The 27566-nt window shown below is 39.3% G+C and overlaps 1 protein-coding gene across 2 annotated transcripts; it reads left to right on the top strand.

Annotated features, from left to right (window-relative positions):
• The first annotated feature begins 2151 nt into the window (after positions 1-2151).
• LOC139933855 (5-aminolevulinate synthase, erythroid-specific, mitochondrial-like) lies at positions 2152-27140 on the top strand. 2 transcript variants are annotated; one of them, XM_071928091.1, is made up of 11 exons: positions 2152-2342; positions 5695-5923; positions 10209-10334; positions 11543-11608; positions 12375-12600; positions 14659-14843; positions 15878-16057; positions 17726-17890; positions 18804-18943; positions 22520-22648; positions 23376-27140. In XM_071928091.1, exons 2-11 carry the CDS (start codon positions 5731-5733, stop codon positions 23727-23729), a joined length of 1764 nt encoding a protein of 587 aa, XP_071784192.1. In that variant the 5' UTR covers positions 2152-2342; positions 5695-5730; the 3' UTR covers positions 23730-27140. The 2 variants fall into 2 exon arrangements, with proteins under 2 accessions (XP_071784192.1, XP_071784191.1); XM_071928090.1 differs by having other exon boundaries at positions 2153-2342; positions 17726-17895; positions 18809-18943.
• The last annotated feature ends 426 nt before the right edge of the window (positions 27141-27566 follow it).

Below are 27566 nucleotides of genomic sequence, written 5' to 3'. Positions count from 1 at the left end.
ATGAAGACTCTATAAGAATTACCACGGATGACCACGATCCTCAGCGCAGCAAAAGATGCTCTGATTGAAATGCTACCAAAAGTTTCTTATTTCATATCAACATTATTATTTTTCGCGAAAGCTTAATAATAAACTGTAGTGAATTTCATTAACAGCTGCCAAGCATGTGTTAGCTTTTAGTGCTTGCACTCAGAGACTTTTACCATCCCCTATTGTATGTGACCATCTTGGGAATGTGACCTGCAAATGGTGAACAATGAACTCCAAAACCCCCAGTGTAGTATAAAGGCCTATAGTAAGTCCTTTTGTGCTCGCCTATAGAGCAGACCCTAATCCTATTCCTTACTGCCATAGCCATATAAAAACAAATGTAGACAATAAGTCACTCTCACTCTTCTCCAGGTCTTGGTACAGACAGGTTGTATCTCTCTATACTTATAATCGTAGTATTTATTAAGGTTCATAGCGTATGGTTGTCCAAAGGCTGACTGGAAACTGAATTGGTAGACCTTACTCCTATAAGACAGCAACCTTTCAGCTGGAGGACACCACTTTTAAGATAAAAAGTAATATCTCTTAATAATTAATATAAATAGTATGCAATTGTGAGAACTAAAATCGTTGAATGAAGTCAAATGCTGACAACCAGCGCCGCCAAATCATGAGACCTATTCCGACCAGAGTCAGAAATAGGGTAAGTGTAGTAAGTTGTAATCTAATTCCCCATTAAACTAACCGGCCCATAGCCGCCAAAATCGAATCATGCATGCGGCGTGGATTCTGTTTGTTATGTTAGTTCAAATTCTATTTTCTTCCTCCATGGTTAGTTCCACGACGAGTGTGTAAATCGTAACCGTTAAACGTACATAGCGCCCTCATACGGCTATTCTTTCACAGTGCAATATTTCGTTTCAGGGCGAAATCAGAGTTTGAGCGCCGTAGTAGGTGCTTCAGACGGGACATTAAATATTCATTCGCTTGTCAATTAGCTTTAATTTAACGTTTTCACCTGACTTTAGCTTCTTCAGGGAGCCACTTTGTTCTTCATGGCCCCCGGGGATGGTTGTATCTCATCGGTTTCTAAGTTGGTGTATTCGTTCGAATAAGCCATTCTGGCTTCTTGCTTGTTACACACATTTTATATGCAGTATTTACAGTGTTATTGGTCTTGTAAAATATTTTATTCATATAGCAAAATTTTGCAAGGGGGTAGTTTTGGTACGTAGTTGAAGTCATGGGGCGCAAGTAAGAAAACGGACGTGAAGTAAACGTTTAAAAATAATTATTCACTTTATGCAGAATTTAAGTGTGACGTTATTTAAATTTGCAAATTGTAGTTACTAAAGATTTGCATATAGCAAATAATTATTCTGAAACGTTTACTTCACGCCCGATTTCTGCAAACTACTTGCACACCATGACTTCAACTACGTCCTCCAAATACCACTTTGCTAAATTTCAAATAAACCAGTATAGAAACTGATAACATTCAACCATCCCCGGGAGCCACGAATCAAAAAGTGGCCCCCTAAAGAAACTAAAGACAGATGAAAAACGTAATATTGACAAAATTATGAACACATTTTTTACAAAACTATTGGGAGGTTCTCGCATACAAGATCTAAAATGTGGATGAGGAGAAAGTGCGCGTATTGCGGAATGAAAACAGGTGTCTGAGACGCGCGACTGGGGTTTGTGATTGGTTGATAGAAACACTCGGCGACAAAAAAGACAATGGTCGAATGAACTTGTTATTTTTCAACTTGTTTTGATAACTGACAAGGACTTGTGATTGTTTGATAGTAAAATACACGCGACAATGGCTTGTGATTCATGAACATGTAAATAGGACGTTCGAAAGTAACGGCGGTGTATTGGTTTAGCTTTAGCTTACTACATAAATGAGGTTACTTTGCTAATTGCCCTATCATGCGGGCCAATAATTTATAAACATGCACCTGAAAGAAGTGGGCGTGTTCTGAACATTTACGTCACACACTACTACGAAAATCTCGCAGGGGGTACACCGTACAACGTTATTCTAATGGCATGTTGAACATTATGTCACGTACAACAACACGCGCACGCGCAATAACAACGGACATCAACCAACTCCCCCCCCCCCCTTATAAAAACGTACGCATGCGCATTGATGCAACTTGCTATCAGTATGGTTGGCTGCAGTAACTGAACTGGGTGCATTTTCCCGACGGAATGCCAAAGTAACCCACGAAAATACTCCGTTTTCGTCGTTCTCAGTGAAGGACACGAATAGTTTTTATCTGAAATCTGTCCAAAGTAGATTCAACCTTAACTGTGTTTGAAGTTCTCGCTGGTGTCTGGTGAGTATTGACAAAAACGTGTAGTAAATTCAGACCGGTATTTTTACTCGAGAAATTGCTAGTCATTCATTCTGATACAATAAATGATATTCATTGAACATGTTAAATAATTACAAAACACATGTCCAGGAAACCCGAACTCTTTACTTCCTCACTCACTTGCCCTGCATTGACTTCCAATTTATATCAAGTTGCTGAATTTGAGGGTTGCTGGTTTTGTATCATGGATGTATAAATAGTTGTATTTCTAGTCTATTCAGTGTTCACAGTTCAGTCAGTGAGTTTTAATGCAGTTTATTTTGACATCCCATTTTATATCCATGATCCAGTTGAGTTAGTATCCACTTGTATTTGTAATTACATAATATAAGTATTGATTTGATAATAGTAATACCATGGAGGAGGAATGGTAGTGCACACTTTACGGTACCTACCTTTACCTACACATGTATCAAGTTTCATCAGTTTATAAATTACTTATTTTTTATACTATTACTATAGTAATAAATACACTTTCATTAATACTTTAACTTAATTTTGCGTTCTGGTTACTGAATACTGGCACTGGTATGGTAGTTCCGATAGTTAACGTAACCCTCCATGACGGCGGCTTTGCCGTCAGGTGGAGGATTACGACGTTATCCCAACTACAATGTATGGCACTGGGAGTTGCGAAAACGTAACCCTCCTCCCTAGTGCCATCGGGAGGAGGGTCCCGGTTACGTATCGCAACTATGGCACTGCATGTGCGGTAGTGGGATTTGTAAAACTTCAGATTTTTTAAAGGTAGGCCCCTAGCCCTTTTTTAAACCACTGAATGGTTTGAGTTTGGGTCACAGTTTGGCCTCTGCCTGGTAAATCCCCATGTCATGTAGTAAGTGAAAAGGGGACCATTTCTATACTTCTACTTCTAGTTTATACATGTAAATTTGGTTGCTAGCCTTTGCCAAGCTCCTTCTGCGGATTGTAGACAGGCGGGTAAGGCACGAGGCAATTCGTGGGAGTTGTCACCAGTCAGGCAAATTTTGACACTAGCCTACAGAATTACTGATAATTATTTAGGCCCTAAAAGTACTCACACGAGCTTTCTAAATCACCACAGACCCGCGTAATAAACAACCGGGATCAAGACCTCCTCCAAAAAATCGTCCCCTGGTTAGAATCGTCGAGTCACTCGTGTGAAATGACACACAGTAGATTACAAAGGTCCTCGGTGATCGCACAACGATCATGCATGCACAAACCATGGAGTTGCATTTCTTTATGCACAAACTTTTAAGCAGCACACGTCATTACCTGAAGGAGAAAGTTTGTATATTCCAGGTATCCAACAAAATGGTGTCGGCGGCACAATTTGAAAATAAGTTTATTTTATTGCTTTTCTCAAAGTTTGTTTCTTTAACCAAGAAGCTTCCGATCAAGAAAGCCTTGAATCTGGCTTTTCCGCTTGCAATTTCAAACAAAATGCTTTCGGATACATTCATCTTTGGAGTTGGGACGATGAGAAATTGTTATTTGTTATCGTATTGTCAATTCCCTTGACATCCAAACGGATTCACGTTGCAAAACACATGATCTCACATAAACAAGGGACGTCAGGAATGCAATGTGCGTGATCATGTGAATCGCAAACAACCTTTGTGACAGACAACTGGTGCCCACAACAAGGGATGTTGGTTTTCGGCTCTCGTGTGAAAAGGGCTAAAGAGGTTTAACACTGTATTTGCAGAGACTTCAATTTCAATACAACATCTAATTATTGTCAAATTATGGTAAAATTAACTATGGTCGAAATACTTAAACCTACATGTTCTATTTAAATGAAAGGTCTGTTTTCTCACTCCCAATTTGCTGTCAGGGAATAAAAATTCTACATGCAATTTGACGCTATTTCTGTGGTTTCATCCTTTACCAACATTCTTGTAAAGTATGCTATGCACTGGACCACTTTCCAAGTTGTATTTTCAATTCTCTTCCAGACATTGTTACATTTGATGTTTGATTGTAGAAGTACAAAATAACTAGAAATACACTTTAAAAAGCTCTCATCGTTTTTCAATCTAAAGATTCTTCAATATTCCACCCATTCTTTTCCCTGATTCATTGCCGATAAATGACCTTCACATTGCTGTCATTACAATAGCAGGATACCAGTTGAGAAGGTTACCAGGGAAAGAAGTGACCTTAATAGTCTTCACCTCACTTGGGTTTCTATTCGATCAGCGCTTCGCCCATTGATAGGGTTGTTCATGCCTCACAGGGCGTTTGACATTGGTACTGGGTACAATAGCTGGGCACTGCAAACCAAGACTTGCTTATTCATTGAACCAACAACAGAAGTGTTTACATACCACTACAAGGCCCCTTATGATCTGAATGTTGTGTGGGAATGATTCTGGTACAAAATTCTGTCAATGTAGGATGATGTAGACAATTTTGTTGAAGTGTTTATGAGTAATTAGTAATTAGTTTGTTGATTGTTTTTTATTTACTGGTAGGCCTATAACAATGATATGGGTCCATGATGTAGGGAGTTGTATGAAATATATTGAATAGTGATGAATTACAATATACTTGGTGAAGTGCAATGACATGGCATGTATTTGTCTTTGTTGTTATCCAATCCATGTAATACAGTACATGTTCTGTCAGAGTCATAAATGTACAACAATAATGTGAGTTTTGGGTTAATTTCCAACACTTGCCAGTGCTTTACACTACATGTATGTTTATTTAAAAATGAAATAACTTTTAAAATAACTTTTAAGTCTGTTACATTTACAATGGGTGGACGATTTCACTTGTTTAAATGTAGCAAAATGCTTCACCAATGTTATAATATCATTCATAGTAAAGATAGAAAACATGTTCAGGTAAAATGACTGGGCAAATATGCTGGGCATAATGTTCCTTAATAATGCTACAAAAAAGTGGTCTTCGAAGAAAAGGGCAAGAAATTAATTTTATAGTTTAATATTTGCTATCCAAAGCAAAGTTTCTACAAATAAATGTGCTGGTATAAACAAAACAATAATGTGCATAAAAAATCTTTGTAAATCCATTCTATTTTCTAGTAATCTTCTATTAGCTAGTCATAAATTATTTATAATTAAAACAAGTTTGGTTATTTAACAAAAAAGATATTTAAATGCACAATGTGTGGTAAAACAAGATATAATAATTATTCTTGATCCATGGTGCACTTTTGTTCTTTTAAAGAGGCTGATATATGATAGGCCTAAGTGATGATTAAAAATCTTGTTAAGTCAAAAGGGTCCTTTTTCTGAAACATTTTCTTGTGCTCGAAATTTAAGTTCCTTTACCACTTATTTCTTGCTGTTTTCTTTTGCAGAATTATTTGATCTCGTCGTTTTAAACGAGGAAGATCATGGCACACATCGCCCTTCTGAAGTGCCCCTTTCTCTCCCGCCTACCTAAAGGCTTTGCCAAGAAAGCAAGTACTTCGCTGTTTACATACAGTGAGAATTGTCCTGTGATGAGTCAAATCTTGGCTCGCCATGCATCCAAGAAACAAGAGGAAGAAGAAATCAACCAGCAAGAGCATGCAGAGCCAGAAAAAGGTCAGATTGACATTTATTGAGCAGTATTTTCTGCTGGTCAGCTGGGCAATTCCCTGGTTAGTTTCGTTACACTTTTAGCTGCTTAGCACAGCTCTGTGATCTCCAATATTAACATGAAAGCCTATCAAGTCTCCATTTTTGTACCATGGCTACATCTTGGCTAGACCTAATATACAACAAAATTACAAACTTCTAGACACATTTATTCGGTTGTTATGATCAGTTTAATTTTGGTTAGTTACGTTACAAAAAAGGGACATGGAAAAAAATTGCGTGTCTTTGAACAAAAAGTTTCCTCAAACAGGGAACAGCTGACACAAACTTCACTATTTCTGTAACTACAAGGGTACTAGCAAGTGTTTTGGTAGGGGAAAAAATAAAATAACTCTTATCAGTTCCAGGCATTGCTCCAAAATCATGGTTAGTTACGTTACAGTTAGTTACGTTACACTTTGTCTGTGAATAATATTATTTGTGATACGCCCTTTGTACTTAACTCACAGCTCCAATCTGGTCTATATTGGTAACCAGTATGCAATACTACACAAAATACAAATCAATTAAGCAAAAAACAATGGAATAAAGTAATATTTGGTAATGTAATTGCAAAAAAGGTATAAAAAGCCATTACCTGGCCATACCATTAACCCGGTCACATATATTACAAAATGTTTATGTCTGTAACGTATAAACTTGTTCCTTTACATTCATAAGCCATGCAGTATTTTAAAGTCACAATAAACCAAGTGAATTTCTCTCTTACATAGATACCAAAGAAAACAAAACAATAGAAAGGATGTTGAATGAGTTCCTTGCCTTGACTCTTGGTCATGGACACTAATCTTAGAGTACAACAGAAATTTGAAATGCTCGCGATTGTTGACATTTTCTGGCACATCTAGCTTGAAAATCATTTTGTCCCTCGTATAGAAGATACAAACATTTTGAGTGGGCCATTTTACATAAGATGTTTCACTGCCCCTCCCATGCCATCCACATGACCTTTGCCATGGGAGGTGCAGAAGAAAGTCCAGTGATTTCAATCTTGTGCTGCTCTTGAAGTACAGCTATCCCGCTCCACAATGTTTTTCAGCTTAACGCTTAAATGGGCAGTCTCTCTCTCTTCATCACACCCTCCCTCCTTTCCGAACCCCACCCCGGCCTACCAACACCAGTTCCTCTTTGCCCTTCTACTACATGTACATGTATGTACCCGTTCCCCAATTAACAACTAAAGCCTTTGATTTTAAATGTAATATGTACATCATTGGTTGCAGTTGGCCTACTGTGTAGGAATGCCTGTGTTGAAAAAGAATGTTAGAAGAAGTGTTTAAAGGAACACGTTGCCTTGGATCGGACGAGTTGGTCAAAACAAAAGCGTTTGTAACCGTTTTTTATAAAATGCATATGGTTGGAAAGATGTTTTAAAAGTAGAATACAATGCTCCACACAAGTTTGCCTCGAAATTGCGTGGTTTTCCTTCTACTGTGCGAACTAACATGGTCGGCCATTTATGGGAGTCAAAATTTTGACCCCCATAAATGGCCGACGTGTTAGTCGACGAGGTAAAAGGAAAACCACGCAATTTCGAGGCATGTTTGTGTGGATCATTGTATTCTACTTTTACAACATCTTTCTACCCATATGCATTTTATAAAAAACGGTTACAAACGCTTTTCAAAGACCAACTCGACCGATCCAAGGCAACGTGTTCCTTTAAGGCTCCATAATGTTCACATGTACAATATTAGTTTGGTTCTTTAAAGAGTCTTGGGAATAGTAACTGAATGGTAGGAACAACTTTTTAGAGCAATTTCCCTGTGGATGTGTGAATTCTTTAGATTATGTGCCATTGCATTGTGGGTGTGGTTTATCAGTGCATACGTGTACTATGCAACAGGAAACTGAATAGAAATTGATTTAATCAACTATTTGTTTGGGGGTGGTGCTTCATGTACCTAGATCCCAAAATGCCTAAACCAGGAAGTGAGATTTCGATTTCGATTACTTGTACAAAGTATATTGTGTAAGTTGTACAAACTGGTGTCCAAACTGAGTTGCTTAGACGTTAACAAACTAAATATTAATGGCTTGAAAACAGTTATAACAAAATTATGTGTGGCACTTAATCATGAATGCTTTCAAACGATTACGCTCTAGTAAGAGTACCTTTGAGTTAATAAGTTGTTTATCAATTAAAGGAAGTAAGTTAAGGGAAGTTAAAAAAAACAATCTTAAAACTTCCTCTTTCCGGGGTCCTTCAATTCCTGGAAGGACGTTTCTGAGGTTTTATTACTGACAGGGTGCACTTAGAAGTACTGTACATTCATCCAGGTGTAATGTTTGAAAATATAAAAGGGCATCATAACACTAAATACTAAACCATCGTTGCAGTTCAAATCTTCTTGAGTTTAATTGCACACAAGTAAACATGTATTCCATGAAGAGGGTGCAAGATACGTAGATTCTGTTAACGTTTTATTTACAGGTATTGAGAATACTCAAAATTATTCTGAGCATACTCAAGAATGTCCAAACCGCTACAGGGGATTCAGTGCCTTCCATTATGTACAGTGTGTTTGACATAGTTTACTGCTGGGTCAAGTTGCAGTCAGTGCACTGCCAGTTAGTAAGTTAACAAACTGTAATTTAAAATAACTGGGTCGGGTTTTGTGGGGGGGGGGGCTTTTTAGTTGAGCACCTAAATCTGAGAGCTTAAAATCCTTGTCTGTGGTGAAAATTGTTTGTTTTTGTTAATTGTTTTTATAAATGGTCAGATTAGACAGTAGCTTTCATAGTACATGTAGGTAACGTTAACTTTTTACAGTCTTACTCTTTACAAATTCCAAACTCCAAAATTGAATTTGTAGAGGTAAGTGTTACACAAATGTTGCCCACTTGACAGCTAAATTTAAGACTGAAACATGGCGTTGAAATTGTTTCGAAAAGCCAATTAAATACGTGTGCAGCAGATTTCCTTCAGTTGCAGATAGGCTATCAAACCCTTGCCCAATAACAACAATGAAAAGAAAGGGGAAAGAATTTATTGATGCCAGGGTACCAACAACAAACCCTTGCTCAGGGCCAAATTTTATACAGCTGATCAGAAATACTGCTTGAAAAAGTTCTTTGCCATTGAGTAGCTCACACCACTGAAATGGCGTTGTATAAAAGGCCAGTGTATGTATATGTGCATGTATATGTAGTCACAACCTGTTTCTGTTTTAATACTAAACACAAAAACCTGTAAGGGCTAGAACTTGCTAAGCACTGAAACATGGTTGAACGGATTGTGCTTAAGTGTACATTTTTATGGATAAAATGAATAAATAAATTATTACTGTTATAACTATTAATAGCAATACTTTTCTGTGCTTTGCAAGTTTTTAGTTTTATGTGCTTTAATAGCAAGTTTTGGGGTTTGTGCTTTAAAATGAAATCGGGTATACGTGTTATCTCAAAAAAATATTAATGCACGCATTGTTGACATCAACAATTGTTTACTAACTCCTACCCCCAATAAACGTGCCAAGATTAAATACTTTCCATGAAATCAATCAATTTATTGATGAACTTTACATAAACTGTGCCTTTCGTCATGCTAAGGGGACTCTCACATTCCTCTTTTCAATCTCAGTTGTACGTATATTTCAATGCTCTTAAGCTCTAGATTAACGGATTGGATCAAATTTGATACATGTTTTTTTTCCCTCCTAAAAACGGACAATGGTTCAAAGAGGTGGCTTCGGTATTATTTAATAATAGTGTTACTCTAAAGATAGCTTTTATACCTGCGCCAACCATAGAGAGAGCAGGCGTCATCAATTGATAAATGGAGAGGAGGCATAAACGTTATTTGACTAAAGTGCAAGAGAATAAAAGATGCAGTGAATTGAAATGAAATTCAATCATGCTTCAAAGGTTATTCCATTGTACGATTGCTTTTACATGTAGCTGTCACTAGGAGAGAAAAAAGACAGTAGCATCTTCTAAAGGGTAAAGAAACAAACCAAAAACCAAAAACAGTATCAATTGCCTACATGCCACTGGTTGTTGCCTTAGTGCCCTTTGAATTGTGCCAGTAAAATGTCAATTTCCCTTTTACTTAGAGGTGCACTTACTACCTTGCTCTTACAAGTACATTTTCCAGGTCCACATGGCATTAACAAATTATGTTTAATGTCTCTTTCCGAAACAAATTAATTTGTACAGGGATTAGAAATTAGTGAGTGAAAAGTAAGAATATTTAAACTAATTTTTGAAAAATCATTTTTTATTTTTGTAGCTGAACCAGTAGCTGAACCAACTCCAAATATGTCAAAGTGCCCATTCTTGGCTAACATTGAGGACCGACGTAAACTGACTCGCATCGTTGACACGGATCTCATTGATTCTTCCACAAGAGAAGCAGGTAATTCTCATCTTGTTCTGGTTGTTTTCATATTATAGAGCCAAATGTACTGACTCAGTTCTTAATTTTGATTTCAGGAAGAATAAGTGCCTATATGACATAAAGTCATTGATCCAAATGCCCAGGTGCAATCACAGAGCTGCCAACCACGCCCTGATTCTGATAAACCAATCTTTTAATGTTCTGATGAATAAATTAAAACATTTCCTGGATAATTGAAACTTTTTCTATCATGTTGAATGTTTCTAACTATCTCCCTGATTATTGTACACAATCTCTGTGATTGCAAGATGCAAATATTGGCAGCACGCTCAGATCCTTAACACTCCTTGATTTCTACCCTGCACACACAATGATTATAATGTGTTCATAACCTTTGTACATGTGTATCAAGGGAAGGAGACAAATGATAAGAATCTCCTGAATAGGTCTGTGGGTTTTGCATTTTAATATTACTGGTACCTGCAGGTATCAAAACCAACCACTTATAGATCTATAGTTGATAGATCACACTATGTACATTGAACTGTGAGTAGAAGCTTCCAAATAGAAAGATTAATTAATTCCCAAGGCGAGTTGTTCTACCGGAAGGTTAGATTGTAAATTGGATTGAATCGCTGAGAGGGAAATAGGATTATTTCATAGCATCACTTGAGCAGTTAAAGGAGTTTTATTATTGAAAGAATCCACAAACCCTGAGGCAGTTACAAGTATATTGGGTTAAAACTGTGACGTCAGTCCTAGAATCTCATCTTTGAGATGGTAGTGCTATTTTCATTTTGTAATGGGCACTACCCTTGGGAATGCTTTAGTCTGTGGGAAACCTTTTAAAGGGGCACCAAGTTATCTCAATATGGGTATATGCACAAAAATTGATCCACATTGGGGCAAAAAAGTAAACCTATAATAGTATTTTAATAAAATATCAAATTGCTTGGTGAATAATTGTATTTGTTTATTGAGTAAACAGTGCTTGAAAGCACTGTATACTCAACATTTTCCTGAGTCCTCAAAAACTTAACGTAGTATCACTCGGGTAGGATTGAGTCACACAACTTTTTCCGTTTCTAGAGCATGTCTTACCTCTAGAACAACAAGCCTTCCTAGTGGCTAGAGGCATCCCAACTTCTACTTTGTTAAACCGTCATGTTAAGATTTGGATGGCATTTTTAATACTCGTTTTCTAACACCTTGTTGTATTATTCTAGTTGTGAAGAGCAGCTTGATTAAAAATGACAGGTCTCCAACTGAACAGACTGAGAACTTCATCAAAGGTTTGTGCACAATTTGTCACATCTCTGCTTGTGTACTGAATGGAATGTTTTGCATCTTCATAAAGAATATTACTTTGGTTTATTCTGACACCAATTGGTGATATACAAATGTACTTGGTGCTTTCTGAGTCCTACAGGCCTACTACTCAGTTGGGATTTGAACCCACAACCCCTACATCGTACAACTACATGTACATACAACCCTGGTACTCAGCAAAGGCTGATCTCTGAGTTTCCCTGATGGTGAAAGACCTTTATAGACCAATAGACCTTTATCATGGTGCAGCCATCTTGAATTTCTCCCATTGATGTAACCAAACTGAGGCTGGAAGAACAAAATAGTCATGTTCCTATTTTCAAAATGATTATTAGCATGCATTATTGTTATTTGATACAAGGAACATGACCAAGACGAAGGCAGCTGGATAGAGCTGCTAAAGCACAAATACAATATACAATACAATGGGCTTTTATATAGCGCCATTTCATGTAGACCACAGCGCTTTAGACAAAAACTAGCTAAGCACAACAAAAATATGCTTACCATAATAAAGTTACCAGCCAAACTACCATTTAACGAGTACAGTTTGTGAATGGTATCCTGCTAGTTTCTGCTCAGCAGAAAATGTTACGCAATATTTTCAGCTTAAGTAGCTCTCGAGTCCAGTTCAAACCTGTTATTGGTTGGTAGCAGTTACCACAAGACTTTGTTGTTTTCTGGTACAAGCAATGATCTAACCTCATTCTTGGTTGCATTTCTTACTAGATAATGGTACATTTGACTACAACAAGTTTCTGCATATGGAGGTGGAACGTAAGAAGCAGGATCACACTTATCGCATCTTCAAGAAAGTGAATCGTATAGCAGAATCATTCCCCTATGCTCAGGAGTACTCCAGTAATGAGGCGTTTGATGGTCAGTCGATATCTGTATGGTGCAGCAACGACTATCTAGGAATGAGTCGACACCCAAAGGTCACTGAGGCTGTCATGTGAGTAACATTATCCAATCAACATAGAGCTGCTAGAGCAGAAAATATTGCTTAACTTCTCTCTGCTAAGCAGAAATGAAGAGGATACTAGTCACAAATGTTGTTTTGACGCGGTACATTGGCTGGTAACCTTATTCTGGTACATGTAAGCATCTTTTTGTGCAGCTCTATGAAGTTGGTCTCGGAACTTGAATATATGAGAGACTTCACAGTCATTTGCCATTACTAAAATCTCTATATTTTGTATACCTTTTATTCAATGTTCCAAAATCAGTTTTGATTTTCATGTAAACATTGTCGTCAAGCTTTCTGATCAAGCACTTGAACGATTTGAACCAAGATGGCACTCTCAACAAAAATCTGATAAAACCATATTTATTTTGAATTTAACAATCCCAATATTAAAAAAAGTATTAGTGTAGATGTAGGTGTGAAGCCTTTGGTGCGCATCAAGTCCTCATTAGATTTCACTCATTGGGTGTGTAATGGAACATCTGTCATGTAATAAACACCCAACACTTCACTCAGTGTTTTGTACTGAGTGGGCGAGAGTGCCGTCTGTGGAGGAGGTTAACATTCAGGATGGAGATTGTGTTGTTTTCCATCTTGCTCCATGATGAGTTTGTTGATTGTCAAGGGCCCAATTTCATGGCTGTGCTTACCGTAAGCTAAGAATCGATGCTTGGGGAAGTAGGGAATTCTGCGCTTACATGTACGTCAAGCGTATTTCATAGGTTAGCAGGAAATTTTGGCTTGTGCATGTGCGTATATTACTAGGCCTGCTAGGCAGATTGCTTGCTGTGCAAGCAGAGAATGGTGATTGTAAGTGCAGAATTCAGCAGTAACAGGCCATGAAATCTGGGCCAGGTGGACGATTTAGACTCGTCTTGTCACGTTTGCGACTTTGTATTTCCAGGGTTTCTCTTTGATCAGACATTGTTTGGATGTTGTTGGACATAAAGTGCAATTGAGGGCCTCCTCTCTCTCTATTGAACCACTGGAACCTTATTGTTAAAACCCTTATTGTCCACTGATACTAGCCTAAGGTTACATGTAAATCAGATTACTGTACATGAAATACATGTATATCCACTCAACCTCTTTACACCCAGACAGTGATCCATCTGCGTTTAAACACCCTGGGAGACGAGACTTGTAGCTCAGTTCCTGGTCCCTGGTAGTCAGGTTGTGGAATGCTCTACCGGGGACCAGATTAACTTATAAAGATGTATTTATTCTCTTAATGTTTCTGATTATTATCACATTCGTCATCTGCTCGTCTGGCACTATCCCTTTCCCTCATATTTTACCCCCAGACTCTTCGCACTAAATAATTGTGTATTCTATTAACATGGGCAATAAAAGAAACAAAAATATTGTTATCCTGGGGGAAAAACAGAGCCCCATAAAGGATATTAATGGTCCCAACCTGTTCGTTCATTAGCAGCTGGCCCAATTCCTAATAATTCATCTTGTATAGAGTACATTACCTTGAAACCTCAAGGGGATGTTGAACAATTGTTATAATTTGGCCTGAAAGCAATTATTAACTTGACCACATTGGCGCCATCATCCTAGAATTGTGTCCATTTCAAATGAAGTCCTTGAGAAAGAAAGAACCTGAACCTTGAGTCACGTAGGCATTTGTGGCATATGGATCTACTACTAGAGTGGTTTTAGTTGAGGTTCTTTCTAATAAAGTACAAACTTTGTTTTATTTTATGTTATTGGTTAGTTTTATGGAGACTTTGGCAGGTGGATTTTGACTTGCCTTCCACCTCTGGGACCCCTGTTCAAATCTCACTGGGGACACTATGTGGATTGGGTTTTAAGTCCCTACTTGAATGCGTGGGTTTCCCTAAAATAATTCTTTGGGGTTTTCCTCCTACATCTAAAACTTAAATTTCTTCATTGTCTTCTCTCTTCTCATTTGACTCTAATAAGAGCGTTGAGAATATCAGACACAGTTTCAGTTTTTAAAAATATTTTTTATTACATATCCAACAGTAATAAAGAACTGACAATAACAATAGATATTAATTGTTTTTTCCCCACCAGGAAAGCGGTGCAGGAGCATGGCACAGGGTCTGGTGGAACTCGTAACATCTCTGGTAACTCCACATACCATGAACAGTTGGAAGCATCGTTAGCCAAACTACACCAGAAGGACTCTGGTCTACTCTTTACCTCATGCTTTGTAGCAAATGATTCAACTCTATACACTCTGGCTAGATCCCTGCCAGGTGAGATCTTTACTATTATTACCCACACCACCAAGGTCTTTATCTAATAGTGGTCAGGACATGCATTGAAAGCTGGAATTTCCTCAAGTTTTAAAATAAAAATTGCAAATAATATATGTAGACAGGGCATACTCTAGTTTAATGAAGACCGCCCATTTATCATTGCCTATATATTTATGATTTGGGATTGAACAAAGCAAAATTTACCAGAGCGGGGGTTAAACCAACGACCTCCGGATTAACATGTCAGCGCTCCACCAACTGAGCTATCTAGCCCTATGTTAGCGGTCTCCCTATTTTGACAATATCTTTGTTCCAGTGCCAGTCAAAAGCAATTTAAAGGCACTGGATGTGTTTGATTGTTGTCAAAGAACAGTATTTTCAATTGGTGTATTCCAACATACCACACGCATAAAAAAAACCTGTGACGACTTGGGCTCAATAGGGGACTTCCGGGACGCTTGGTGGCAGTAGACTTACCAGGTAAAATCCATTGTTCTTGATAATGTGCGCATGCTCAGAACTATGTAAACAATGGACATTTACCTGGTAAGTCTGCTGCCACCTAGCGTTCCCAAGTCTCCTATTGGTCATCGCATTTGCAAGAGAATAATGAAAAATAAAACATAATTTGAGTAAGAAATTACTGCTTTCTCAAAAACTATGTTACATCAGAGGGAGCCGTTTCTCACAATGTTTTATACTATCAACAGCTCTCTCCATTGCTAAACAAGTCCTGCCATTTATCATTTCTGTAGTATTTACAAAAATGTATGAGTTGGGGTTGAAAGAAAAATTTACTTGAGCTGGATTTAAGCCAACAACCTATGGATTAATGTGGCGACGCTCCACTTACTCTGCTGTCTAGCCCTAATGTCGTAAGCTCCCTATTTAAGGATATCTTTGTTCGGTTTGCCAGTCAGAAGCCATAGAACCTGTAACTGCTGTATAGCTGGGGATTACAGTCACACGCATGTTTACCATACAACCTTTTAAATATTTACTTTGTGTTTTTGCATGATTTTTCCTATTAGGTTGTGCGATTTATTCTGACGCAGGGAATCATGCCTCTATGATTCAAGGGATACGAAACAGCGGTGTACCCAGGGTTGTTTTCCGCCATAATGACGTCGCCCACCTTGAAGAACTCCTACAAAAATCTGATCGTTCAAAACCTAAAATAGTTGCCTTTGAGACAGTTCACTCTATGACAGGTTAGTTTACACAACTTGGAAGAGTTCAGTTTCGGGAGAGATTTGTTCCACAGAACATGATGTTCATTTTAAGGAGCAACCTTGCCTTGTGATTGGGCGCTTTGTGCTATAACAAGCAGTTGTTTTGAAATCCCGTTGGTTGTTTTCCCGTTGGTTGTATTTCAAGTGGCAAGTTTATGTTTTTTGTATCACTATTTTGCAATCGTCTTTCTCACCATTCCTTGTGGGATTTACTTTGATGCATCAGTTTATAGTAGATGTATATCTTGAGTTTTTCTCCTTGATTTAAGCCAGTCTAGACGTTTAGATTATAACCATTTGAAATTGCAAATAAGGAAGCTTCATAACTAAGCTGCTAAACTGCAAACTTTCCCAGCGTTAATCCAACCATTGCAAAGTTTGCAATTCAACCTATTTACTATCACCATTGTGTAGATTCAGTATCAACATTGTGTGGAACCACACAAAGTGAAGCTGTAATCCATGGTGCCCCCATGCCGTGTTGTACAATACTTCTTATAAGCTGTAACCTACATGTAGACACATCAGTCCTGACAATATACGCAGCCAACTGCATTTAAGCACTATACATTAGCGGGATCACAAACCCCCCTCATTTTAACACTTCATCGGGTAAGCCAAGCAAAACTGATTTTATCTGGAGATTAACCTGTGACCGTTCAGCCAAAAGCGTTGCAATTCTCTGGAACCAACATTTCATCAAAAGATTTTAAATGCAACCTACCTGAGATTAGTTCTGGTGGGATGGTTTTGTATGAAGACAAAATTCACATATATGTCCTGGACTGTCTGACTCTTTGAGTTAAATTGACACTAATAGATGTTAAATCTGCGTCAGGGGTGAAGAATATTCAATTTGGTTTTACCTTTGTACACCATTCATTTTAGCACTGACACTATTCATTTTATGTTATTTCCATTCTGTTTAATCAAACAGTGTTGAATTTGGTGTATTGATCAATTGACTGTTCACAATTATCAATGTTTTCACAAACAAACAATACGTACACTTGGAGGGAGGGGATTACTACCTGCCATACACTTTTTTGGAAAAAATGTTAATCTATAAAAAACATATCTAGGTATCTAAGACGATATTTTGTTACCTTTTGAAATTCAGACAAGCTGTTTAAACATGTCTATGTCCAACGTTTCTTTTATCAGCTGTGCTTGTTGTAAAAAGGGTTTGCATGTAATTCACATTCAATGATCTTGATGTGGAAAAGTGGAAGGAAAAAAAAAAAATTCTTGTACACTCTTAAGGGGGGAGGGCATTACAAAAGTGACAGTTTGTACGCTTGTGAAAATTTTGGAATTGTGAATGGCCCCTATAACAAACATTCACTGTGGACATCCAATGATGTCATGTTTCAAACTTGACTCTGAGAGAGTATAATACATCATGATATTTGACACCATTTTAACTTGAGGTTAGAGACTTGTAATGTTACTCCACAAACTGAATTTGACCTTAAGAGCCATCTTTAATAAAGTAAAAACCTACTTTGTAACCAATATCTTTCTACAATCTTCATCTGCATTTTCTTGAATTCCTGTATAAGGTAACTAGAATGAATCCAAGATTCACTTTTCACTGCGATATTGATATTGATAAGTATAATGGATATTGAATTTTTTTTGTATCAGGTGATGTATCCCCATTGAAGGAGCTGTGCGATGTAGCCCATCGCTACGGAGCTATCACCTTTGTTGATGAAGTTCACGCTGTGGGTCTGTATGGAGAACATGGGGCTGGAGTTGCTGAACGAGAAAACTGTGTAGATGACATTGATATAATCTCTGGTACATTAGGTAAGGTTGGACCCAATGTAGGAGGGCCCAATACTGTTACCCTTACTGCATCAAATAATCATAACCTTGTCATGGTGCTCTGATTATGATGGTATGCTTGATCCACTGTTAACAATAATCAGTTTACTAGTGCAGTCTTCAATCCAACACCATACAGTAACGCAATCCCCAAACTGTTGGACTCTGATTATGGTGGTATGCCTGATCCCATGTTAACAATAATCAGCTAAATGTACTAGTGCAGTCCTCAATCCAACACCATTTAGTAACGCAACACTTACACTGGGCCCACTTACATGGCTGTGCTTACCGACCGGTGAATTTTGTGCTTGCCCTGTGTAGGCATAGAACAAACATAGGGGTGCACATGCACATATAAGCAAAAATTTCCTGCTAACTCATTAAGTACGCTTGACATAAGCACAAAATTCCCTGCTTCTGCAAGTGTGGGTTCTCTGCTTACTGAAAGCAGAGCTATTAAATTGGGCCAAATTATGGAGGTACACCATGCCTGACTCATGTAAAGTTGGTTCCTTATTTCAGACCTAGCTTCCCTGAATATACCGAGCATGAACTCGAATCATTTTAACGCTGTTTGTAAGAAAAGCTCCTACAAAACAACATAATTTGCATGTGGTTGCATTAATGTTTACATAAAGTGAACAATTATGATGAGAACTCCCACTCGCTGTAAAGTTTAAGTCCTAACTGTGTTACCCTGTAAAGTATTAGTCCTAACTGTGTTACCCTGTAAAGTATTAGTCCTAACTGTGTTACCCTGTAAAGTATTAGTCCTAACTGTGTTACCCTGTAAAGTATTAGTCCTAACTGTGTTACCCTGTAAAGTATTAGTCCTAACTGTGTTACCCTGTAAAGTATTAGTCCTAACTGTGTTACCCTATTATTCTTTCAGGTAAGGCCTATGGTATGCTTGGTGGTTATATCGTTGGGTCATCGGACCTGATTGATATGGTAAGAAGCTATGCAGCTGGCTTCATCTTCACTACAGCACTACCTCCAATGATCTTAGCTGGTGCTATTGCCTCTATACAAGTAAGTTCAGTTCAAACATTGTAATTTGATTGGAGGATTGCATGTCACATGGCATTCATTGAAGGCCTTTTACAAACATTTGGTCTCAATCCTCCTCTTCCGTTATGTCACTTTTGAACTCTTTGATAAGATTAGAATGACCAATGATAACCATAGTTATTTGGGCATGCAGCCCTCAGTTCTAATGAATCCTTCATTTCAGCAATGAGGATATACAAGTGTTTTAATCAAAGCAATACATTGCCTACATCATTAACTGCATTTTTGTACTAATTCACTGTGCATTTATTTATACACAGCAGTACAAACATCTTCATATTGGATGCCAGAATACAATATTGTACAGTTTGTTTATTCGTGAAGTTTTATCCTTCACTCAAATTACAAAGACCCACTTGGATGTTAAATCTAACATGGAGGTAGAAATACCCACATGAATCTCTAATTCTACCTTTATGAATCTAACAAGTAGAAATACCCACATGAATCTCTAATTCTACCTCCATGAATCTAACAAGTAGTGAATGCTATGCATTCGTCAAATATAATAGAGTATTTTCACATTTTGAAAGATGGAATTTTCCATGAAACTTGGGTTTGCCTTGTTGAATTGAATACTCCCTTATTTCAACCCTGGAAATATTCTCACTGTTGCACTCTCTGGCAATCAACATTTATAAAAGTGGACCTGCACCAGCCTCTCCTACCCACATCCACCCCCTCCCCACTCCAATGGGAGGTCATGCACCAGCCTCTCCTACCCACATCCACCCCCTCCCCACTCCAATGGGAGGTCATGCACCAGCCTCTCCTACCCACATCCACCCCCTCCCCACTCCAATGGGAGGTCATGCACCAGCCTCTCCCACCCACATCCACCCCCTCCCCACTCCAATGGGAGTTCATGCACCAGCCTCTCCCACCCACATCCACCCCCTCCCCACTCCAATGGGAGGTCATGCACCAGCCTCTCCTACCCACATCCACCCCCTCCCCACTCCAATGGGAGGTCATGCACCAGCCTCTCCTACCCACATCCACCCCCTCCCCACTCCAATGGGAGGTCATGCACCAGCCTCTCCTACCCACATCCACCCCCTCCCCACTCCAATGGGAGGTCATGCACCAGCCTCTCCTACCCACATCCACCCCCTCCCCACTCCAATGGGAGGTCATGCACCAGCCTCTCCCACCCACATCCACCCCCTCCCCACTCCAATGGGAGTTCATGCACCAGCCTCTCCCACCCACATCCACCCCCTCCCCACTCCAATGGGAGGTCATGCACCAGCCTCTCCTACCCACATCCACCCCCTCCCCACTCCAATGGGAGGTCATGCACCAGCCTCTCCTACCCACATCCACCCCCTCCCCACTCCAATGGGAGGTCATGCACCAGCCTCTCCTACCCACATCCACCCCCTCCCCACTCCAATGGGAGGTCATGCACCAGCCTCTCCTACCCACATCCACCCCCTCCCCACTCCAATGGGAGGTCATGCACCAGCCTCTCCTACCCACATCCACCCCCTCCCCACTCCAATGGGAGGTCATGCACCAGCCTCTCCTACCCACATCCACCCCCTCCCCACTCCAATGGGAGGTCATGCACCAGCCTCTCCTACCCACATCCACCCCCTCCCCACTCCAATGGGAGGTCATGCACCAGCCTCTCCTACCCACATCCACCCCCTCCCCACTCCAATGGGAGGTCATGCACCAGCCTCTCCTACCCACATCCACCCCCTCCCCACTCCAATGGGAGGTCATGCACCAGCCTCTCCCACCCACATCCACCCCCTCCCCACTCCAATGGGAGGTCATGCACCAGCCTCTCCTACCCACATCCACCCCCTCCCCACTCCAATGGGAGGTCATGCACCAGCCTCTCCTACCCACATCCACCCCCTCCCCACTCCAATGGGAGGTCATGCACCAGCCTCTCCTACCCACATCCACCCCCTCCCCACTCCAATGGGAGGTCATGCACCAGCCTCTCCTACCCACATCCACCCCCTCCCCACTCCAATGGGAGGTCATGCACCAGCCTCTCCTACCCACATCCACCCCCTCCCCACTCCAATGGGAGGTCATGCACCAGCCTCTCCTACCCACATCCACCCCCTCCCCACTCCAATGGGAGGTCATGCACCAGCCTCTCCTACCCACATCCACCCCCTCCCCACTCCAATGGGAGGTCATGCACCAGCCTCTCCTACCCACATCCACCCCCTCCCCACTCCAATGGGAGGTCATGCACCAGCCTCTCCTACCCACATCCACCCCCTCCCCACTCCAATGGGAGGTCATGCACCAGCCTCTCCTACCCACATCCACCCCCTCCCCACTCCAATGGGAGGTCATGCACCAGCCTCTCCTACCCACATCCACCCCCTCCCCACTCCAATGGGAGGTCATGCACCAGCCTCTCCCACCCACATCCACCCCCTCCCCACTCCAATGGGAGGTCATGCACCAGCCTCTCCTACCCACATCCACCCCCTCCCCACTCCAATGGGAGGTCATGCACCAGCCTCTCCTACCCACATCCACCCCCTCCCCACTCCAATGGGAGGTCATGCACCAGCCTCTCCTACCCACATCCACCCCCTCCCCACTCCAATGGGAGGTCATGCACCAGCCTCTCCTACCCACATCCACCCCCTCCCCACTCCAATGGGAGGTCATGCACCAGCCTCTCCCACCCACATCCACCCCCTCCCCACTCCAATGGGAGGTCATGCACCAGCCTCTCCTACCCACATCCACCCCCTCCCCACTCCAATGGGAGGTCATGCACCAGCCTCTCCTACCCACATCCACCCCCTCCCCACTCCAATGGGAGGTCATACAAGGGTGAGGGGGAAGTCAAGCATGCCTAGTGTTTATGGGCTTTTTACTGAACCAATAACTGATATACGTGTGATGTCATTGAAGTATTCACAAGATTATTGCTTGCATTTTTAAATTGTTTCTTTCTTCTTTTTTCTGTGTTCTACCTTTCTTGTACTGTTTAATGATTCATATTTGAGAAGTGTATTTGATTAATGATGTGTCTTTCAGTTGTTCAAATAAAATATGTGTTGTTAATATTAGTTTGTGTTTATATTATTAATCCATCCATTGTTTTCTTCATTCATTTTTTAAAGTTGCATATATAATGTATTCCAATGTCATACATGTATTTGTTTGAATCATTTTGAAATTAATTAATTATTAATTATAAAGTGTATTTTTAAATGTTTGTATCTTGTACAATATTTATATTCTTTCCTTGGCTGTAATTGGGGGCTTTTTTTGTCGGATTGTCAATTAAGTAGTTAGAACTTACATGAGACCATAGAGTATGTAGACCATACAATTTAAAATAGTATTGCCAGAATGATGTATGCTTTTCACTTTCAAGTATTGGAAAGTGCTAAGAAATATGGTCTGGTTAAAAACTATTCTTATTATTATTATTATTATTATTAATTATTATTATTATTATTATTGTTTGTGAAAAAGGTAACTTTGCTAGCAGTGGTACTTTTCAAATAGCTGTTTTTAACACCATTCTATCAATGTTTATTGTAGGTACTAAGTAGCCCAGAAGGCCAAACTTTACGCGTACGTCATCAGGAGACAGTGAGAGATTTACGCAGTAGACTCAAGGAAGCTGGTCTACCAGTTATTACATGTCCAAGTCATATCATTCCTATTCATGTAAGTCACTATTCATACTCTAGTATCTGAATCGGCTATGGCTGGTTCACAACCTAATCACACATTGAAGTATAGCAACATCCTTAGTAACACCAATAGAACCCTACACTGGCGCGCATGTTTTTAGCTATCGTCCAATCATTTGCCTCCTTTGACCCCAGTGTGGGTGCTTTTTGAGCCCAGTGAGGGCGCTTTTTGAGCCCAGTGAGGGCGCTTTTTGACCCCAGTGTGGGTGCTTTTTGAGCGTGTAATGTCACATGATAGCAACAGACAAAGCTATAGCCGCAGCTGCCATTTTGGAAGCAGCCTCATTTTTTCTGTACCCAGAGGGTAAATGGGTACCTATGAGGGCAGAGATGGTTATTGTAATTGATTTAGTTTGATGCGCTACATACTTGGCTGCATAGGCTGCTTAAAGTAAACTAACTGGCACTAAGGGTAGTAATGTGTAATGTGCCCAAGAGTAGCATATTGGCTCTTTGTAAACGTACATTATTATTATTAATGTTATTAAAAATACATCAGCTTTCAGCGTTGATAGTACAAACGACAATATTAACGTTAATACCCAAACCGTCTTCAGATTTCATAACAAATACAATTATAAGTACTATCTTTGAATTCCACTTTTTCAAATCTATGAAATAATTGCTTGTCTACCTTGTATGCCAATGTGTTTTTAAGAATGTTTACTAAAGTACTTTATTGGCTGGTAATTCTCTTGCAGGTTGGCAATGCAGAAGACAACACAAAAGTGGCCAACTACCTTCTTCAAAAATATGGCATCTACGTCCAAGCAATAAATTGCCCCACGGTTGCCCCAGGTGAGGAACGTCTTCGCATTGCACCCACGCCGTTCCACACCCCAGCCATGATGGATACATTTGTTGAGTCTTTGGTCCAGTCTTGGACTGACTGTGGTCTGCATCTAGATACATCAGCCAAGGATAGCAGACAGCCTAGCTTGATGGAGTGTAAGTTCTGTGAAGAACCGCGGCCGTTTGACATGCTGTCACAGCTGGAGCGAGAATTCTTCTTGAATGGCATCTTCAGACCAGCCATGGCATCAATGGCTGAATGATGGAGAAGTCATCTCGGATTGGACCTCTGAATAATTTCACCTCTGATTTCACTTCTGATTTGACCTCTGAATTTACCTCTAATTTGACCTCCAATTTCACCTCTGATTTCACTTCTAATTTCACCTTTGATTTCACCTGTGATTTTACCTCTGATTTCACCTCTGGTTTGACCTGTGATTTGACCTCTGATTTCACCTCTGATTTCACCTTTGATTTCACTGGCTTCACCTCGGATTTCACTTCTAATTTGACCTCTGATTTCACCTCTAATTTCACCTCTTGCTTCACCTCCGATTTCACTTCTGATTTCACTTTTACCTCTTTACCTATTTCTTAAAATGATCTTCTACTTGGAGGGACCTTAGTCTCCACACTGTAGTACACTAGTAATCAACGTATCATCCCAAGAATACATAACAGCCCTCCCTATTAGTCAACTGACCATACTATGTCATAAACTGACCAATCATAATTGTTAATGGTTAATGGTCTCAATGTTCACTTGTTAAGTAAGTTACGGTGTATGATGGTTATTCTGATCAAGTATTTTGTGGTGTAAAGTTGGCTGTTGTTAACACGATCTCGGATCAAGACGCCAGTTAAAACGAGGCATTTCACCGGTCCTGAACTGCGTGTTTCTAAAATAAAAATGGAAGATACGAGCACGGTCGTAACGAGAACACAGATAATACAAGATAGTTTTGCGGCCCCATGACAACAAAGGTCATCTTAAAGCGAAAGCATAACATGTTTCTTAAGTTCTGGAACGGTACCTAGCAGCTACTACGTTGTATAATAAGCCATCCTTCCTAATTAATCCCTCTGTGAATCTAAAAGTGTCTGCAACAAATTCAAATATTTCATCCAATGATAAATTGTTAATCAGCACTTTTTCTTTTCTACTCAAAGAAGGAAAAACATAAACATTCAACTGTCCAGTTATGTCCAGTGGTAACTTGAAGCTAAGCAAAACAAAGGTAATGTCCTACACTCCCCCCCCAAGACATAAACTAGTTAGTTAGTGTGGAGTTTTTTTTGTTTTAATATATGTTAAAAGCAGTACTAATTTGTTAGTGTGATCTGCTTGATATCTTTTCTTTGAGACTGGCCCATGACATTTGTCTTCAATGCACAGGCATGTAGGTGTAGTGCAGATGGACGCCCAAGTTCAGCTACTTGTGAACCAATGGGTCATGACCTTTACAATCTCAATCCTATCCATGGTCAAAATCGTAACCAAAGTAATACATGAAGTAGATATTTTTTCTAAGCAAAAATTTGACATCTCTGACTTTGCTGTCAACTGAGGTGCTACTGCTGACCAATCACATGTTTGTAAAATAAAAAATTATATCAGGGCAATAAAAGATGTGTATTCATATCACATAGCATAATGTTCTAATTATACTGTTGTGAAATTGGTTGGTGTGATTTTAAAAAGGCTAAATACTTCTGTCATCCTTTTTTTGTGGGTAGATCAAATTTGAAATTTTGGTTGTGAATTTGGTGGGGTTTGGATTGTAAATTGATCGTAGGACCATAGCACCCAATCCTATATTGAATTTAAAATATTGTGTCTGCCACAAATAATTATGCAGCCTTCTTCCAGTACAGTGCATCCATCACATAACTCAGGATAAACTACACTTGGTTCTAGTCCTATTTTGTTGCGGCAAAAATATGACGTTTAAAACGACATGTTGTGATTAGACATAATTGGGGGTAGAAGTAACTTCAGCAGCAATTCTGACACTACACACATTTTCCTATCAAGCTAATATAATGGTGATGCGATTTCTTGAATTTCCACAGACTCGGCCAAAATAATGGGCAGTTTCTTCATGATTTCCTATATTTGCTGTCCTTGAGAAAGGAAACTATTCAATGTTTAGAATTTATTAAGGCTGCAAAGTTGATATTATTCGAAAAAAAATTGTAATTACAGAATTTTTATTTTAGATGAAATACGTATATTAATCATATTATAGTTATAATTTTTACGGTTTTAATACCGGATAAATATATATGTTTTTCTTAAAAGTGGTAGTAGTGAGATGTTGAAGTATTTCCTCACTTGAAGGAAATGTGTTCCTATGGGATTAGAATAGATTGATTCCTTTTACATCTTCATCATTTCCTTGAAAAAATATAAATTTCAGGAAACAATATTGTATATTTATGTTAATGTTGTAGTTGAGATTATTTTTATCGGCCAAATGGGTTATTCTAAATTTAAAAGCTTACTTGGTCTTATTCTGCTAGAGATAGAACATGTATTGTTCATGATTCTTTATTCGCATCTGATGACGCAGTTTGGGTAAAATACAAAAATATACATTAAAAAGTTTTAAATCGAAAACAGAAGAAGATTTATAAACAGCACCACATTGAACAGCAACCAAAAATGAACAGGTGCAGATGCTTATGCAACAGACAATATTATACAAATATTGAATGCACACATTGATTCATCGATTGCAGACTAATCACAAGGTTCATTTTAAACGTTTCCATTTAACCAGGCAAAGCCAAGTGAATTGAACAAGCCAGGTTTCACAAAGTGATTCTATTCTACAACGATGCTTGAACTAAATACGTTAAATTTTAGTTTTTATATAACTCGCACTTAGAGCCTTGTCATTTCAAATTTGTTTTACCATAAACACAAAAATAATTCAGGAACTTTTCCACTTTCTAAAACCCCTTCAAAACAGCATGGGAACTCCATGTAGACATCAATCATTTCATCGTGAAACAACCTTGCCTCATTTGGACAAATCAACAAGGAAACAGTACAAAGCATCCTATAGCTATCGATATAGGACTCCTATTGACTCAATTCACCTGACGTCATCATCAGAATAATCTTGGATGCGCCATTTTGGTGGTCAATGTCACTGCGCGTTATTCATTTGAGTGCGGATTTTAGGCGACACGGCATTTACACATAAACCTATTGACCACCAAACATGCTAAAATGGTGAGCGTAGCACAGTCGCTGTGTGTAGTGCGTGCTTGCAAGGGGTCAATATTAAATTTTGGAGTGCGCTGCATGGCAAAATAAAAGATAACATGTGACATACATTCCACCAATCAACTGGCGAGGATCTGTGTGTTCGGTAAAAATGGTTTCACAGGTTTGATGGCAAAAAAATAAAACAATCAAAGTTAATGTTATGCAACTTAAATCTTAGACTCAATTTCTGGTGTTTGGAACCCCACCCCCTAAAATAAGATGTATATTTTGCTCTGTGATTAGCTATATGGTTTGGGTTTTAATTCATTTAAAGTATTGGAAATATTTGAAATATGCGAAGTGGTACGTGTTTTAGGTAAGGATTAGTATTACTGGGGCTGGTATTGGGTAATCTGTTATATTGATTTGACTAATAAAGCTAGATTTTATTAAAGTCAAGTCTTTCAGTGTTGTTTTTTCCTGTTATACTGAGAACTGGTTCCGTACAGAATGTAGATGTCATTTTTTAGTTTGAAATTCTTCCAAACTAGTTTTGAGACTGGTTTTGGTCTGAGTTTTTGTGTTGAACCATCAGTTCATGATCTCCCAAGGGAGCTTCCCTATATGGTGCTTTAATTGGTCCAATAATAACTCATTTTTGTATTTCCTCAATAGCTCGTTTCACTGTGTTCATCCCTGAGTATGTACCTATTGAATATTTGCGCCAATGATGATGTGTTTTAAACTAGGTATTACCAAATTGTACATTTTCCCCCCTTCAGTGTCTCAAACGGATGTTTATACCTTATTTGACAAAGGAAAATTGCTTATTAAATTACATGTTTTACCTTAAACTTGCCCAGAAATTTGCGATGCATCT

Source organism: Asterias amurensis, chromosome 2, assembly GCF_032118995.1.
Source record: "Asterias amurensis chromosome 2, ASM3211899v1".
NCBI lineage: Eukaryota > Metazoa > Echinodermata > Asteroidea > Forcipulatida > Asteriidae > Asterias > Asterias amurensis.
The sequence above is the reverse complement of the archived record's forward strand: the minus strand, read 5'-3'. Positions and strand labels throughout refer to the sequence as shown.

Excerpts from the sequence above, each read along its gene's own strand:
- LOC139933855 (XM_071928091.1), top strand. The coding sequence starts at position 5,731 with ATGGCACACATCGCCCTTCTGAAGTGCCCCTTTCTCTCCCGCCTACCT. Across the intron at positions 10,335-11,542 it reads TTCTTCCACAAGAGAAGCAG|TTGTGAAGAGCAGCTTGATT; the intron begins GTAATTCTCATC and ends GTATTATTCTAG. Across the intron at positions 22,649-23,375 it reads GTCATATCATTCCTATTCAT|GTTGGCAATGCAGAAGACAA; the intron begins GTAAGTCACTAT and ends ATTCTCTTGCAG.